This window comes from Homarus americanus, unplaced genomic scaffold (genome assembly GCF_018991925.1).
Source record: "Homarus americanus isolate GMGI-L3 unplaced genomic scaffold, GMGI_Hamer_2.0 scaffold41710, whole genome shotgun sequence".
Classification (NCBI taxonomy): Eukaryota; Metazoa; Arthropoda; class Malacostraca; order Decapoda; family Nephropidae; genus Homarus; species Homarus americanus.
In genome coordinates, this window is record NW_024749921.1 from 417501 (window position 1) to 435667 (window position 18167).

At 43.0% G+C, this 18167-nt stretch overlaps 1 protein-coding gene across 1 annotated transcript in view; it reads left to right on the forward strand.

Moving 5' to 3' along the window:
• The window catches only part of LOC121853972 (synaptotagmin-15-like), a 37981-nt gene extending 20184 nt beyond the window's left edge, over window positions 1-17797 (forward strand). Inside the window, exons 2-10 of the mRNA XM_042348366.1 lie at window positions 6312-6510; window positions 6770-6888; window positions 7235-7396; window positions 8671-8881; window positions 12604-12697; window positions 14815-15015; window positions 15554-15664; window positions 16927-17128; window positions 17523-17797. Coding sequence (XP_042204300.1) covers window positions 6312-6510; window positions 6770-6888; window positions 7235-7396; window positions 8671-8881; window positions 12604-12697; window positions 14815-15015; window positions 15554-15664; window positions 16927-17128; window positions 17523-17650 — 1427 coding nt within the window. The 3' untranslated portion in view covers window positions 17651-17797. The remainder of the gene's footprint in view (window positions 1-6311; window positions 6511-6769; window positions 6889-7234; window positions 7397-8670; window positions 8882-12603; window positions 12698-14814; window positions 15016-15553; window positions 15665-16926; window positions 17129-17522) is intronic.
• Window positions 17798-18167: the final 370 nt, after the last annotated feature.

Here is an 18167-nt window from a genome sequence, read left to right on the forward strand (position 1 = left end):
TGACCTCCTACTTATTCCTCTCCTGTAACCCAGCTCCTCTTGTCTCCTAGCTTCCTATAGAGTACTATCTTATCTTCTGTGTTAATTGCGTCTGTGAGACTCAACCAGACACATTATATGGATTATCCCTAACTCGCTCCAAGGCGTATCTTTGTGTTTCTGTGTGAGACAACTTTTGATACAACGGAAGAAGGATTTTGACAACCCTACCGAGACAACAGGAATCGTAGTGTTCCTTTTGAAATTCACCGATCACTTCTGAAAACAACAATAAAACAATAAAATCCTCACAAGAGCAGTTTACATAAATCACGACTTATGTAGAAGGCTATCATGGCCGCCGTGACTATACACCTTCTACAGTAGTCTTTACGTGAAATGTCAACTTTTTGTCGACTTTGTTGTGCTGCGCCGGTCCGCTACAATCAGGCTCTTGACTCAGGTTATAGTTGTCTCCTAGGTGGCTACTGAAGGTCATCCTCAGGGTTCTCACGCTCACTATTGAACTCCTTGACCTAGTTTGTTACGGTGACACATCAGGAGGGCGGAGAGGAATGGGATAGCTGTCTCCTACAAACCCATCCTGTGATAATTAATTTCCTTTTCTGTGGTTCTATCATTCGAGTCTCAGTTTTGACACAATCAGTCATTTTCTCAAACGTATTATATCACTTTAGTCACATCTACTGAAATGTTGAGGCTCCTATTGACTCAAGACTGATGATAAACTAACTATTGACTCAAGACTGATGATAAACTAACTATTGACTCAAGACTGATGATAAACTAACTATTGACTCAAGACTGATGATAAACTAACTATTGACTCAAGACTGATGATAAACTAACTATTGACTCAAGACTGATGATAAACTAACTATTGACTCAAGACTGATGATAAACTAACTATTGACTCAAGACTGATGATAAACTAACTATTGACTCAAGACTGATGATAAACTAACTATTGACTCAAGACTGATGATAAACTAACTATTGACTCAAGACTGATGATAAACTCATAAATGTTGTCATAGTAAAGTCAAGCATGTATCCTGAAAGTATATTATTAACACTAAAAAATAATAATTACGGCTCGTTGTTTAGGCCACCAGTGTAGCTGTAATACCTCGTCAATTAATCTGTATTCTTCCTGAAATTATCTTTGTATCTGACTCACTGGGAGAACCGATATTTTTTTCAAGAGGAAAAGACCATAACCAAAATATTGCTTCAAAGGAAACCAATAATCTGTCCAGAATTTATGCAGGGAGGAAGGATTTGTTGGGTCAAGTTTACTAGTGCAGAGGCTCATCAGGTGTTTCCTTAATTAACATCTCGTAAGTTTAGGATAATTGTGTTCCCTAAGAGCAGGAGTTACGTAGACTCACCCTGGTGATGGGTAGACTGTGTCTTCCTTACTACAGCTACAGTTCCTTATGTAGTCCTACAGTGGGAGGGAGCCCTGCCCATGCCTTTGGTCATCAATAACATCAGTAAATTGCTTCTGGACTGTAGCGGCAGAGCTATTAGCATTGTTTAATGTTAACACACACACACACACACACACACACACTTATTTTACTTGGAAAATGATTTTTATAGAGAGAGAGAGAGAGACGGGGGTAGTGTGGGAGGGTTTTTTGTGAGTCTGGGCATGATTGCCAGGATCACCACCGATGATAGGATAAAGACGCAGCTCCACAGAACCAATCGGTGTGTTAGTAGTTCAAACCCTTGGAGGGAAAGAGAGAGGAAGAGAATGTGGGAGAGAATGGAGGGGTGAGGGAGGGAGGTCCAACGGTTTATATAGGGCTGTACACGAGACACAACAGTAAGTCCTCATAATGATGTGGTTTTGGTGCCCGGAGCTCTAGAGGGGAGAAGCTTTAGTATATAAGTCATGGACAACCTTGGCCACGTGAGTGACACTCCTTCACCTCAGTGGGCCACATGAGTGACACTCCTTCACCTCAGTGGGCCACGTGAGTGACACTCCTTCACCTCAGTGGGCCACATGAGGACACTCACCTCAGTGGGCCACGTGAGTGACACTCCTTCACCCAGTGGGCCACGAGTGACACCTTCACCTCAGTGGGCCACGAGTGACACTCCTTCACCCCAGTGGCCACGTGGTCTCACCTCAGTGGGCCACGTGAGTGACACTCACCCCAGTGGGCCACGTGAGTGACACTCACCACCTCACTCACCAGTGGCCACGTGAGTGACACTCCTTCACCTCAGTGGCCACGTGAGTGACACCTGTGGGCCACGACACTCCTTCACCCCAGTGGGCCGTGACGTGACCACTCACCAGTGGGCCACGTGAGTGAGTGACAGTGACACTCCTTCACCTCAGTGGGTGGGCCACGTGAGTGACACTCCTTCACCCCAGTGGGCCACGTGAGTGACACTCCTCACCTCAGTGGGCCACGTGAGTGACACTCCTTCACCCCAGTGGGCCACGTGAGTGACACTCCTCACCTCAGTGGGCCACGTGAGTGACACTCCTCACCTCAGTGGGCCACGTGAGTGACACTCCTTCACCTCAGTGGGCCACGTGAGTGACACTCCTCACCTCAGTGGGCCACGTGAGTGACACTCCTTCACCCCAGTGGGCCACATGAGTGACACTCCTTCACCTCAGTGGGCCACATGAGTGGGCAGCAAGTTGCCCATCACTGTTCTTTACTTTTAGTTGTGGATGGAGCCCTTGGGTGACGTCAGTGTGTGTGTGTGTGTGTGTGTGTGTGTGTGTCGTGATTTAGAGGGAGATGCAGTAATCATCAATAACCCAGGTCAGGCCAGGCCAGACCACGTTACAAGTGTAATACAAACTCGCTCCATTGACCTAACACCGTGTGTAGGTTGGTCGTCAGGGAGGTAAGGTTTAATATTTTGTGCTCACTGGCCATGACTTGGAGGATCTACTGTATGAGTACTACTTGTGGGTCACAGTTTAACATAAATCATCATTATTTCCTAGTTATTCTTTAACCAGGAAGAAGGTTAGGTTAGGTTAGGTTAGGTTAGGTTAGGTTAGGTTAGTTAGTAATGTTGCTAATCTTCTACTGATCGCCGAGTGATTGAGACAACTTTAAATTTTCGGGAACGAGTAGAGAAGTACACTATACTGTATGTTGAAATTAATGTTTCGTAATTATCCTGATTTAGTAGATACAGTATATATGTGACAGAGAAAGTATGACTCAAACAGCATTAGGACAGGCACGGTTCTGGGTAAATCGAATTTTGTCCATTTGAAATTTCATTAGTGTTCCCTGAAAGACTTTATTTTCTCTGATGAAACACTTCACACTCGTTAAAACTTCCTCTAGTCTATTTCTCAAAGAATCATTCGTTCATCCTGCAGTTGCTGGAAAGTCTCAGTGCAATTCCGATACCATTTCGACTGTTATTTATTTATTTATTTATTGTAAACTTAAGTAGGAAAGTTTGGTGATTGTTCATGTTTATTATTTGTTCCGCTCTGTAGTTATTAACACTAGTATTTTTGTCTTCAGATTTTCTTATATTGCATCACCATACGCCCCTATATTGTCTCACCATACGCCCCTACACTATATTGCATCACCATACGCCCCTATATTGTCTCACCATACGCCCCTACACTATATTGCATCACCATACGCCCCTATATTGTCTCACCATACTCTCCTACACTGTTTTGTCTCACCATACACAGATAAAATAAAAACTTTCAAATTTAGTCAATATAAAGTAGCCGTAAATGAGGAGATAAAGAAGTTAGAGAATTATGATGACAAGATAACTATAACGTCTACAGCCAAGTAAGGATGAGGAGGAGGCAGAGGTTGTTAGACACATTTAACGAAGACAGAAGGAGGTGCTGTTAGTAACTGGAGAATAATTATTGACCCCATACACCAGAGCATATATCCTTGATGCTAGAAGGACAACGAACGTCAATAATTCGACATTGGAGCCCAATTTTCATATTTTAGTCATAAATGTTTGTCTGATCTATAAAACAGAGTCAAGCATAATAAGAGCGCCATTGATGAAAGTGGGTGATATTGTAGTGAAAACATTTCTTGGGATAAAATATAAAAACAAGTAAACTTACGGTGTTGGAAGTAACTTGAGAGTAGTGTAGATGAAAGACTAGCTTGGTGGGTGAACATACATCCATACATCCCAAGTGACGGATGAAAAGGGTCCAGTATAAGGTTAACAGGTGGATGGCAGTGGGTAGTAGGTACCGTGGCACGACCGACGTCACCAGACCCACACTGCCGGCAGAAGTGTGGATATATATGCCAGGCCTAGGACAGATGAAGGCTGGCTGAGAGGAGTTGGCAGTCCCGGAGATGTAAAGCGTCGCTACCTTATTACATTTACATAAAGCAAAAAGAATTATTACAGGCAGGTGTTGTGTGTGAGGAGGTAACAGTGAATGGTGGAACAAACCTAATATCAAGATTTCGAGTTACTGGGACAACAAAGGAAAGTTTGACATAACTGTAACGTAAATAGTTAGTTACCTTCGTCACGTTAAACATAACTCCTTACCAGTATTAGGCCAATGTCTTGATATACAGATATACACAAAGATGGTATTTTCTGGCAATTGAATTTCCTGGAACTTTGATATTGTTAATTTGTTTGTTTGATGATAGAGCGTAAAGAGGTCCAGGATGGCAAATCTTGTCAAAACAGATATTGTATATGAGTGTGTGGCTGTCACTTCAATAGGAATGTGTAATCAAGTGTCGTAATTTTTATCATTCATTTTACGCAGGAATAAGGCAGTACTTTTTTTTGTAAGTGGCTGTTCTAAGGTTACATGAACACGTCTCACGCACAGTGATATCACCTTACTTTTTCTTTATCCTGGTTGTTCTGTTTACTGCTTGGGCGGTCGGTTACGTCTCTTACACACTGTTGGCAAGTACTGGTTCCATAATGTATCTGTACCTGCGCCAGTATTGAATGAGCTCACACTCGGTGCCGTCACAACACTCTGGCAGATTGTTCCAAGAGTTTACAATTCTCACTCCGAAAACGTTAGCTCTAAAATTTTCTAAACTTGCTGTTTTAACCTTAAGCTGCAACCTCTAGAAGGGCGAGCATCCGCCAGCTCCAGCTATGAACACTCGACTGAGTAAGTAAGATGTTTATTAACTTCTATTAAGTCACCCCTTGCCCACTTATACAGTCTTAGAAGCTAGGTAACTGCAGGCGTTCCAATTCTGGGTAACTTAGGTGCCGTAGCGTAGGCACCAGTTTGGTGGCCTTCCTTTGGACGTTTTGAATAATTTTAAAATCAACTGACAGTCTCTAGCATATCTCGGGGACCAGACGAGGTGACAGACGGGGAAGTATTTATCTTGAAGGGCGTTATGAGGGATGGACCATCTAGGTATTTGAACGCCTTTCGTATAAATCCTTAAAGTTAATTTGCTTGATTTGCCTTCTTCGTCACGTTGGGACATGTAATACGTGCCCTTGCTGTTGGTACAACCTAGCGGTCTCCTCGAAGTCCTGGAGCCACTGGGTTTGGTGTAGGATATGTATTTGTCCATCAAATATTTCGCTTTGCAGTCATATGATATTCAGGGGAGTATCCACATTCTTATTTCTCAACGAGTCAGACCTGTGAACACTCTGCATTTCCTCCCCCATCTTGTAGTAATCACCACTGTAACGTTTGAATCTTGACTTACTCCCATCATGTGCAATAACAACTAGCAGTTAATTCTGAAGGAAATGACTGATGCCGACGGGGGCTCCCTGTCCTAGCTTGGCAACGATACCCTCCTCGTTAGTTATGATGAGGTCCAGTGGTTTGGGTGTTTATTCTTCTCTAATGACTCGGTGTTCTTTAACCTGTTGAATAAGAAAATTGTCTCTCGGAGTTTCTGCAAAAAGAGTAGCGGGATTATTAAGGTCGTTTGGCGAGGTTTCATTTCTCCAGTCTATGTCACCCATGACTAGGAGGTGGCTAGAGTTGAGCACCGTTGTGTTGTCAATTAAGGCTCTTAAGTTACCTTGGTTTAATACTCTACAATTTGGGGATCTGTTGATATATCCGACAATGAGTAAGTCTCTTCAGTTTACTTTTAAACCATTTTATTTCTTCAAAAACATCCTCCTCCTACACTCTGACCTGGCTGGCTCTAAGGTCCTGTCTAGTATAAATAACAACACCTCTCTTACAGGTTGTCACCGAGATTCATAAATGAGTTATGTGTGCAGGTGGTGTTGTGTCCACTGTTCTGTGTTTAGCGTGTACTATATGTTCCTGATACAGGTGTGTGTGCCTACAGGTGCAGGGATGGCTGTTGACGGTGGTGGAGACGTCAGGTCATGGGCGCTGCTGGCTGGCGTAGTGGGGAGCGTGGGCGTAGTGCTGGTGGTGGCGGGAGTGTGGGCGGTCAGAAGGTGGGTGACCGCCAGGAAGAACGCAGAGGAACGGCAACAGATATTACTGTGGCCAGGCGTCGGCACCCAGCCCTGCAGCTTCCAGTAAGTACCTATGACACATGTTCTCCCACATGTCTGCTGCTGCACTAATAAATGTCTACCTGGTACTTCATCATTATATCACGAGTAAAATCTATCGCATTGATGATCATCTACTAATATCTCATATAATCGGTGAATCTATCATCCATATCGCACTAATCACACCTGTCTTGAAACACTTGTCACACGTGTTCTATTTATATCACTACTGTCTATTATACATCTGTACCACTACTATTATATGACTAATTCACTGCAGGACACGAGAGATCCGGTTCACTCTACCACCGAGTCTGGCGCCGCTTGCCTCAGCTGTACCAGACGAGCCTCTATCTGACAGTGACCTCCAGCCGCCAACCCATGCCTCTCTCACTGGCTGTATGTATTGCTGTAACTCTTCTGTATCTGTTGTGCTGTAATTGTATCTCTAAACCTGTACTTGTTTCTGTATCCATGGTCTAAAGCCTGTATCTATATATATTTATCTATATCTATCTATCAGTGTTTACCTGTCTATCTGTCTGTCTGGCATCATCTTATGTAATGTGTAGAAAAGTCCCCAATAACAGATATTTTGAACACTTGAGTTTTTGTGGCAGGTGACCCACAATTGTACTGTGTCGCTTAGCCTTCATCTGTGTGATACAATTTGTAGCATAAGAGACTCTCTCTCTCTCTCTCTCTCTCTCTCACTCTCTCATTTGTACGCCTATCACCCTCGCAGCTGGTGGAGGGAGTAGCGGGTCGTCATCCACACAGGACTTCGCATCACCCTCTTCCTCCTCGCTGGCCTCCCTCACCTCCCTGGATACCGTCGCCGCTGCCGCCTCTACCTGTGACGTCAGGCGCAGCTCTATATCTGACATGCGCAGGCGCTCACTCCAAGGTAAGCAACGACACCAACCATGATGTAGGAAGTACTCCTCCTCGCTCAGACGATACCCTATAGTAGGAGTACGAATGTGGCCAGATGAGTGGTGTCTAAATTTTTGACTAAGTGGCCGGAAACACTGTTATTATTCCTCATATTTTGGGTGAATATAAAACGCAGGGAAATCAACATACTGCTGGATCAACATACTGCTGTGAGCAGACACTCAGCGTGTTTACCCTTGTGAAGAACAAGTACCGTTCACCACAAGCAGTCACACCACACACCTTGTGAAGGCTGTTGCCCTAACACACTTTGATCCAATTTTTTCTGAAATAGTAAATCACATCCCGGCTCCGCCCTCACGTTAGTTTTAGTATTGCTCTGTGTATTTGTATATGGAATTGAAGCTCTTATTGTCCAATATGAAAAGCAAACGTTATTTTACCTGAATATAACATCACATCATTTTTGGGGGGTTATTGTACTGTGCACTGCGGGGTATCATAATACAACTTTATAAAGCAACTTTACATGCTTGTATCTCGGGTGCAAATCGGTTATTATACCGTTATTTTGTACTGCTCGACGACAGTTTCATATTTTGTATTGTTAAATGTTATGTTTCCCCAATGTCTTTACAGAACATTTAACTGAGCTAGTGACTAGTGCTAATATTTCAATGCTGAATATGTATATGCTGAAAATGGCAGTTACGTTTAGTCTTAAATATCGGTATTGTTTATAAAAAAATTTCTGACAATAAAATATAGTCCTGCATTTCTGATTTTACATTCACTTCTGTGGAGCGTAGCGCTGACTTATGTTGGCTTACTACACCTGTGGCCGATCACCGATTACCTGCACCATTAAGTGGCCGACTAGTGTACAAAGGTTGCCGACCACTGATGTATAGGAACGGACAGTAACTACGGATAGAGGATATAAGATAGAGGATAGAGGATAGAGGATAGAGGATGTAGTAGCAGCTTTTCTCTTCCTCCTCAGATAGATATAATCAAGACAAACTTATTACTGTACAGACACAACCCCACTCATGCTTCACCCATCTTGCCTCTGCTGTAATTCACTCCATACTCAAAATACTTCTGATATTCTCGCTATATTCGGATACCACAGCTCCTTGTATCAATGAGTCTGTCTTGACGTATATCTCACATCTGCTGCACACACAATGTTCACTTTCACCGTGTACTCCTGTGGCCAATGGGAGTCTCTTAGAGTTACGGATAAACACGCTGACATTTCTCTCCCGATACCCGGTACAGGATTCAGTCTAGGGACGCTGAACCCTGAGCTGTACCGGATCCCTGACCACCTGGACGATCCCGGTACCTACCCACCGGGACACCTGGGACGGCTCTTTTTAACTCTTCACTACAGCCAAGAGAGCGAGAAGCTGCAGGTGGGTCTCCTCAGACTTAGGAACCTCCCCTCCAGGACCTTCGGCTCTACCAACGCCTGCGACCCCTACGTCAGGTGTGTGTAATAATAATAATAATTGATGATGATGATGATGATGAATGATTGTTTAATAATGATGATGATAATGATGGATGATGATAACATGGCGACTTGTGATGTAATGGTCAGCAATCAGCATGCTCGCCTCGCAAACGAGCGGACCCGGGTTCGATCCCCGGGCAGGGTGAAACTGTGGGCAAGTTTCTTTACACCATTTGCCTCTGTCTACCCAGCAATAATTGGGAACCTGGATGTAAATCGATTTGCAGATCGTGTTCCGGGGTAACGGTTAGCCAGTCCGGTCTTCTCGGACTATTCCTTGACACTGGGTCATACAACTCCTTAACTCAGGGTGTGGTTGTTGTGTTGGCGACAGCTTCTACACCTTAAGCAAATTCACGCCTAGGTGGCCCTTGGGCCGGTCATCCTCGTTACACGAGGGGCAACCACTATTGTTATAAGGGTTCATTAAGAAACAGAAGCCGTACGCTGATACTACACAGGTAACATGAGTGGTACAAATATGATATATACTGTATTAACAAGGGGGGGGGAAAGTCAGACAACGGAATTTCAACCTAGGAACAGTGAAAAGGTAAGATTGGCAGGGAGTGAACACACTGGTTGACTACGAGTTGTTGATAATTTTTAAAATGGTTGGGAGTGGTCTGTTCTTATAGCGATCAGTACGTGCTTGTATGGGCTGGATGTGGTTGTAGTGTCGAACAGCAATTCACGGATGAGGGATCTCGGGTGGGAGTAGGAGATGGTGGCGAGGATGGTGTAGCAGCTTCTCCCTAAACTTGCAGATGAGATCATGATGATGGTCAGAGAGAGCTGAGAGGGTCAGTGTACCGATCGCCTATTGGTATGTGGTGTAGGAGGGAGAGAGAATAATCTTGCACACCCTCTTCAACATTCTTTCTATGAGTCCTCACTGTGTAGCATTTAAGGAGGAAGACCAGGCAGGGGAAGCATAGGTGAGCTTAGGAAGTATGAATGTTGAGTAAGCACTGAGCTCCTCGGGTAAGGGAACTCCGAGGGACTTGAGTCGGCGACATATTTCTTAGGAAGTCTGGGAGCCATAACGTAAGATTTCTCCGAAACCCGAGGTCGATGGCTTTGTTAATAATTATGTTTTGGTTAACTAGGTCAGCTCTCTGGGTGAAGTTAGTGAAGGCGACACCCTCAGACGCCTTATGTTTTTCAAGATGGTGGTATATGTAACCGAGAAACCTGACGAGACAGTGAGTGTGGAAAGAAGTCTTCATATTGTTGAAATGCTGAGGATCTATAGCACCTGTAATATCAGCATATGTCCAGTAAAATATCGAAACACGCAGATAAAGCTGGGTATTTGGGTGATGGCAATGGGTTTACATATTGTGGGCTCGTTTACTTGGGCACTGGTGACACCTATAAGGTCTTCCAGTCAGCTGGGCATCTTGCTTGATGGAGAGAAGCATTGATAATGGAGCAGAGAGGTTTAGCTCGCTCTGGAGAGAACTCCTTGGAGAGATTTATTGGTCAGCAGGATTACAAGTAGTATCATGCTGGAGGAACGTCTGGCATATAGTTACAAAATGATTATTAGTTTGTTCATCGGCGTCAGTAAAAGTGAAGTGGATAAGGAAGGCAAGGGGATGTCTTATTGTTAGTCCACAGAGTTCTTAAACTAACCATACTACTGACTGATGTTGGTCTGCTTCAGGTGTTGCAGCATGGTTGGTTAGTGAGACTTCTTTGCAGCGCGTATTTCACGGATGACTGCCTGTAGCGGTCTTGTCGTTGAGATAAAAGGCGCTGTCTCTTTGCTGCATAAGTCTTTTGATCCGAGGTGTGATCCAGGGCAGATCAGCTGTGTGTGTGTGTGTGTGTGTGTGTGTGTGTGTGTGTGTGTGTGTGTAGACATACAAACACAAAACCCATACAAATAAATAATAATGAGAAAATCCTCTCAAATAATTTCCGAATCAAATGTATTAAAAATGTTGAGTCTACCCTCAAGTTTACTCCATACTTTATTGATAACAAAGCACGGAGTAGACTTGAGAGTAGACTCAACATATTTAATACATTTGTTTCTGATTATATGTGAGTGAATTTTCCAATTAATACTTATTTGTGTGTGTGTGTGTGTGTCTACACACACATATATGTACAATATAGGTAAAGGAAATTACTGTCTCTAGAACGGGTTCTTAACCGGGGGTGCAAGACCAGTTTCTTAGGGGTGCGAGGATGCTGCTTGGCTCATCTTAGGGGAGTGGCGTATAAATATCGGTTTTATTTTATGAATTAGTCATTGTTACTAACTTTAAATGTACTAAATTGTATTTATATTGTTCAGTGTTTGTATTAATGTACAGATAATGTGTATTGTTTGAGTATAGATGCCAGCTAGATATGACGCAAGTTACTGGAATAGTTCAGTCTTAAAAAGATCTTTACAATCTCTTTCATCATTACATTACCTTTTTATTGCCAATTTTTCTTGTCTTTTATAAAATTACTGTGAATTATGAGAGAGAGAGAGAGAGAGAGAGAGAGAGAGAGAGAGAGAGAGAGAGAGAGAGAGAGAGAGATTCAGTTTTAAATTTACTGTCAAAAGTCCTAGTGTGCACTCTGATTATTTGAAAAGCGGGAAGAAGGCAGCTGTCAGACGTTTCAGTTCAGAGTCGGCCTCAGACCAGCCACATACCCACACACTTTCCATTTGTCTAAGACAGCTGAGGTCAAGTTTTTAACTATGTAATCATAATGCGTCATCATCATTATCAGATATAATTAGTCCACTACAGGACAAAGGCCTCTCCCAACCTTTTCCATGACCATGTACAGTATTGATGTTTATGAACAGGTATTTTTATGTTTTTATGACCATTTTGATGAGCTGACTGCATAAAGATTATGTACTGAGACAAAGGTTGAGGTAATAGATTGAATATATTGTGTTGTGTGGCGTGCAGAGGCGTGCCTGTCGCCGCTGGGGGTGGAGTTACCCCGGTGGTGTTGTCACAGGATGATAGATTTTTGCAGGAATCGGTTGGATCCTCAACATGATATGTAAGTAGCGCTCAGCACCAAGACGCCAAGGTTCGATGCCATCATGGAGGACAAACAACAGCAACGAAGTCACTGAATTTGGTGCGCAAGCATAATCAATCAGCTTCATCCGCAACATACCATGCAAAGTACTAGCAATTGTAAAGTAATTTTTGCACATTTGTAGTTATCTGAACATACCATGCAAAGTACTAGCAATTGTAAAGTAATTTTTGCACATTTGTAGTTATCTTAATTTATATAATGTATTATTTAGTTGTCAATTGTGTGTTTTTTGCACTTTGGTAATTCATTGCATTTTTTCTATTTATTTTTGAGTTGTCAATATAGATAACAAACCACAGTGGATCTGTTATTAATTCCCATCACAATAAGTTCTTTCATCATTTCGGTGGGAGGGGCGCGAGAACTGCTTGGCGGCTTGGAAGGGATGCGAACAAGGAAAAGGGTTGAGAATCACTGCTCTAGAACGAATGGCTCCCTCTCCCGGCCGCAAAAATGACAGCAACTTTAAAACTACCCTTAGACATTCTTGGGTACATCTAGGGTGTCATCTGTGAATAATCGAAATAAAAATCCGCAAATTTGAAGGGCACGCTGTATATATCGTATACCTCTTCTCTTCACCCTCCCCTCGGACTTCCCGTCACTAACGGGCCACTGTTCCCCAGATTGAGCGTGATGCCTGACGAGCGCCGCTACCTACAGACCAAGCAGAAGAAGAAAACCTGCAACCCGGTGTTCGACGAGCACTTCGGCTTCCACGTGAGTCACCCTCATATACTGCTGTCATATACACACACACACACACAGTAATATCTCTGTTAGCCGGAATCCATCAAACTCCCCGATAGCTGGAATTGAAATTTTCTCGGGAAACTTCCGGGGATGGGGGATTTTTTTACGGGTTTGAGAGATGAAAATCAGGTGCATTTTCTGGAAATTCCATGAAAAAATTTCCGTTACCCGGAAAATTTCGGGGGATGAGGGATACTTTTCCGGGTTCCACAGATGATTAATGAGCAGTTTCTGGAACTTCCAGGAACATTTTCCGTTACCCAGAAAATTCCGGGAATGAGGGATTTTTTTCCAGCTTTGAGAGAGTCGCCTCGTTACCTGGAAATCTCTCATTCCCGGAAGTGCTCTGCACCAATTGGTCCGGCTTGTGTAGATTGGTCCACACTTAAGTGGATCTGTTCTTTTTTTTATATTCTTGGTTAGTCTGTTTGTAAGTTATTTTGCAAAATTACCAGTATGCATGCTTATAATTTTGCAAAATAACCTATTTCGCCACAAAAAAAAACGTGCCATGTACATAATATCCCTCCAAAAAGTCGATCGGATAAAGTCTACGGTCCTAGCTTGCCACAGTTCACTTACTCGCATAACGTGTTGCATCGAAATCCTGTTAATAATGGAAACATGGACAAGATAAACCCTTATAAAACCACACAGGAAAAGGGAAAATACTGGACCACCTTAGCTTTCATCTTTATTCAACACATCTTCAGAGACAACTGAATTTACAGGGATGGAGAGTCTTATATACAGTGGGTGACCTTGTGCTGTCACGGCCAACCTTCCTCACCTATACTTGGCTAAACATTAATGACACTATATTTTTGTGCAAGACACTTCTTTATAGTGTGAAAATAATAGCTTATCGTTGAGGAACTCTGCATAAATTTAGAAAAGATCAGGATTAACAAATTAAAAATAAATAAATGAATAATTTTTTGCAGACAAATGAGTTGTAGTACAGTACTGTATACTGACACTATCGACGGAACACGCGATAAAAAAAAACCTTCAAAATATTTTTAAAAACATCAGTAACGAGTGTGGCTTACAAACAAAACACAAAACAAAGGAACAACCTGATAGTATTGAAGAAATATAATTAAGCAGCATCAGAACCTTAGCAATAATACTCAACGAACTAAACCTACACTGTATAGTATTGTACAGTACAGTATATAATATTGTTATGAACCCTTTTCGCCACTTACCAGCGTCCACCACTGGTCGCTAGCAGCCAGGGTCGTATATACAGAAGCAAATAGGTATATCACAGGTGTCGTCGAATTAACACTAGCTGTCCCGCCAGTCTCCAATAATTCCCCGATGATCAGTATCAGTGTACGGACAAACAACAGGCAGGTAGATTTCCACCAGGTCACAGAAACACACTTGTGAACTGTAGTCTTCTTTAATAATCACTAGATCTTCACAAACCTGTTCACAGGGTATGTGTTCACCACTGGGCTTCTCGCTTCATACATATACAAGCAGCACAGTACCAGTGTACAGTTCCTTAGTCTTTCCACTTTATAGCAATCACAACAATTCCACAACACTTGAACAACAATTATCTTTAGTTGTCACTAGACCTGTACTTCACACTCTGGGCAGAAACGGTCGACTACTCCTCTAGACACCTCCCTCTGTGCTTATCTATCTCTCTTCAGTCGCCCAGAACATTCTCGCAACATCCAGGCGTTGCAGGTCGAAACGAGACCCGCCTGGAAAGTTCTATGATGATCTAGACTTACTATATGTAAGTAAATCACAACAAAAATAGTGCAATACATTCTAGAAAATTCTTACATAGGTAATACATCAATATATACAAGAAAATATCCAAAAACTTGCCAAAATAACTGCTGCTTGGAAAAGAAAATAATCAAAACACCTAGTTCACAAAATTTATAATACTAAAATATGCCTGGGCATAACAGTATCTACACTACACAATTGACTCAGGCCTTGAGTACTGTATGGGTGAATATGGGAGATACTCATCATCATCATCTCCCGACACACTCACTCACTTTGTACGTTTTTAAGTTATTTCTTATATTCCTTCTCATCGTCCCTCGCAGATCCCATTGCGGTGTGTGTCAGACAGGACGCTGCGCATCACTGTGTTTGACGGCGGCCGAAACAAGCGTCAACCTGCCATCGGCCACGTCTTCTGCCCGCTGGCCCAGGTGGTGACGGACTCAGCGGCAGCAACAGGAGCCGCCGTCGCCACCAATGCTGCCGCTATCCCCGCCACGGTCGTAGCTCGCGACCTGGTCAGGGTAAGTCTGTGTGTGTGTGTGTAATCGACGTTCTTGAACACTGTACTAGTTGCCAGTGTACACACAGTATTTGGTAGCTAGTAGGATATATTTGTCTTTGATCTAGGATAGTGGTGAGGAACAATAACAGAGACAAGAACTAGATCAATACTGACGTGAAGAATTAGTTCCTGGGTATCATTTTAGTTGAGGCAATCACTTTTCTCATAGAGTTCTGTATACGCAAGAAGACATCCATAATTTATATTGAATAGGAAGGAGGAATCAAGTAGAACATTTATTTTCCTTTAGTTGTTGTTACACTCTTGATTCTCACAAAAAAAAAGAACTGACAACACCAAAAGCTTTACACTACCTCCCTTCTCTCCCTTGACTCCTCAGACAGTGATCAAGATGTATCCCTTAATGACGCGCCTCCAGCACTACCCTTTCAGCGCCACACCTAAGCATGAGAGAATTTGAACCTGAAGTGCATGATGCCAATTTCTTATAGTTGTCAATAAGAGGTGATGACAAAGTTGGGTTTTTTCTCATCCAGGAGGAGGATTGTGAGGCCAAGAATGATCTAGGGGAACTGCTCGTCTCTCTTACCTTCAACGACACGCTACAACGGCTTACACTCACTGTCTTCCAGGCCAGGGGGCTCAAGGTAGGTCTCTCCCTCTCTCTCTCTCTCTCTCTCTCTCTCTCTCTCTCTCATAACATGAAACCAGTGTCATATCAATAGTTTGTGGTTTAAAATAATGGTTAATAATTTAGCAGTCTTGGGTACCGTAAACCAGGTATACAGTACTCGCATTATAGCCTTCGGTATGGAATAAGTCAGCCGTTACCCCGAGAGTACCTCATATGGACGCATTGTGCAGTTGTGGACAAAAATAATTAGGCAGGGAGGGAGGGCATAGAAAGAAAATTACAGACTTTTAATCATTTGGTTAGGTTAAGTTTGTTTAGATTAGGTTATGTTACGTTATATTACATTACGCTACATTCCTTTTGTCAGTTTTAAGAGAAGTCGACCGAATTACCTAGGAAGAAAATCGCGGAAAGTTCAAAATGCAGACATTACAATTTCTGGGGTAGTGATTAGTTGTTCCTGGGTTAAGGAACAATTTATTGTCCACCTAGTCTGTTTCACCTTAATATTAACCATCCTAACACTAACTTAACCAAGGGAGGATGGAGCACTCCAATGAACACATTAGCCCGCAGCGCCTTACAATAATACTGTGCATTAACACCAGATTATTCGAGGAAAGCAATTTATATATAGTCAGGAATGTTATTGACATCCAACTTTAGATAATTATCTAGGAATAATTTCTCAATGCAACACATTGATTATTTTGTAGTAAAATATAATTATTTGCCTACTTAATTGCAAACAAGGTTAGTGATTATATTATTACAACAACATTAAAAAATTATGAGAAATACTACTCTCTAGGTTACAAACCTGAAAAAGCGACAAATCACCTCCCGCACTAGATGTAGCCCTCCACACGCACAATATCTGTGGACAGTCTTGCCGGTCCCGTGTCGACCTCTCGAGTCGCCTCAGAGCTCACCAACGGAGGTGACATCCTTAATAACTCATATCATTGTATCATAGCTGGATGATCCTCCTACTCAATTCCAGGTGACAGCAAAGTAGTAGTTATATGTTTGTGGTTGTTTCACTGTATGTGTGTGTGTGTGTGTTGCCGTTTCACTGTATGTGTGTGTGTGTTGCTGTTTATGACTGTATGTGTGTGTGTGTGTGGTTGTTTCACTGTATGTGTGTGTTGCTGTTTCACTGTATGTGTGTGTGTGTTGCTGTTTATGACTGTATGTGTGTGTGTTGCTGTTTTTGACTGTGTGTATTTGAGTATGTTAGTGTTTCTGCTTTAACTTCATATAATTACTCAACAGGTTAGTGAGGGTGAGACAATGTCGTGGGTGAAGGTGTCTCTGATGAGTCAACGACGCGTCATCAAGAGTAAGAAAACAACAATAGTACCAGCCATCGACGACCCACAATACAACGAGTCTTTCCACTTCCGGCTGCCGCCAGCACTCGAGGGCGTCCACCTCAACATACAGCTGAACCTTGCTCCTAACTCCAGCTCTAAAGGTAAGTTAGATTTTTTGCCACTAACAAGTAATATATAAGAACAACGATGTTTTTTTTATATGTTACAACTTATGTGGATGATAACCAGTAAACTACGACCATCAATAATTTTAATTACTTCTCTAATGGTAATTACTCACACTTTTTGGTGTTATGTATTACAAGATATTATCGATGTACTTTAGTAAGATACATTAATTTAATTTTGAGAAAGTGTTTTTCACCAATGTATTGTAAATTCGGGAAACAGAGGTGTCAATACAAACCTCTTTTGGAGCAGTCAGTGTTGATTTCCTTCAGAGTAAGAGGTCCAGTTGTGTTGAATGTGTTACCTAGCGTCATAGTTGTGTTGAGTCTGTTACCTAGCGCCATAGTTGTGTTGAATGTGTTGCAGGTCGTGTGGTTAGCCGAGTTGTGATCGGCTCCTTCATGTTCGCTCGTGGTAGAGGACTCAACCATTGGAACGAAGTCTTATCTACCCCTAAGGCGGCCATCCAGTACTGGCACCCCCTCACCGAGTAGGGTGCCACCCACAAAATTAGTGCCACCCACTACATAGTGTGCCACCCACTGAGTAGTGTGCCACCCACAAGATTAGTGCCACCCACTACATAGTGTGCCACCCACTAAGTAGCGTGCCACCCACTAAGTAGCGTGCCACCCACTAAGTAGTGTAAGTAGTGTGTCACCCACTAAGTAGTGTGTCACCCACTAAGTAGCGTGCCACCCACTGGGCAATGCCACCACCAAGTAGCATGCCACCACTAGCAGCACCCACTAAGTAGCTTGCCACCACCAAGTAGTGTCACCCACTGGGCGTGCCACCACTAAGTAGCGTGCCACCACTTTTACCATTAGCGTGCCACCACTGGCAGCGTGCCACCCACTAAGTGCGCGTCTCCACTAAGTAGCGTGCCACCCACTAAGTAGCGTGCCACCCACTAAGTAGCGTACTGCCACTAAGTAGCGTGCCACCCACTAGCGTGCCACCCCAAGTAGCGTACCGCACTGCCGTGCCACCCACTAAGCTACCCAGTAG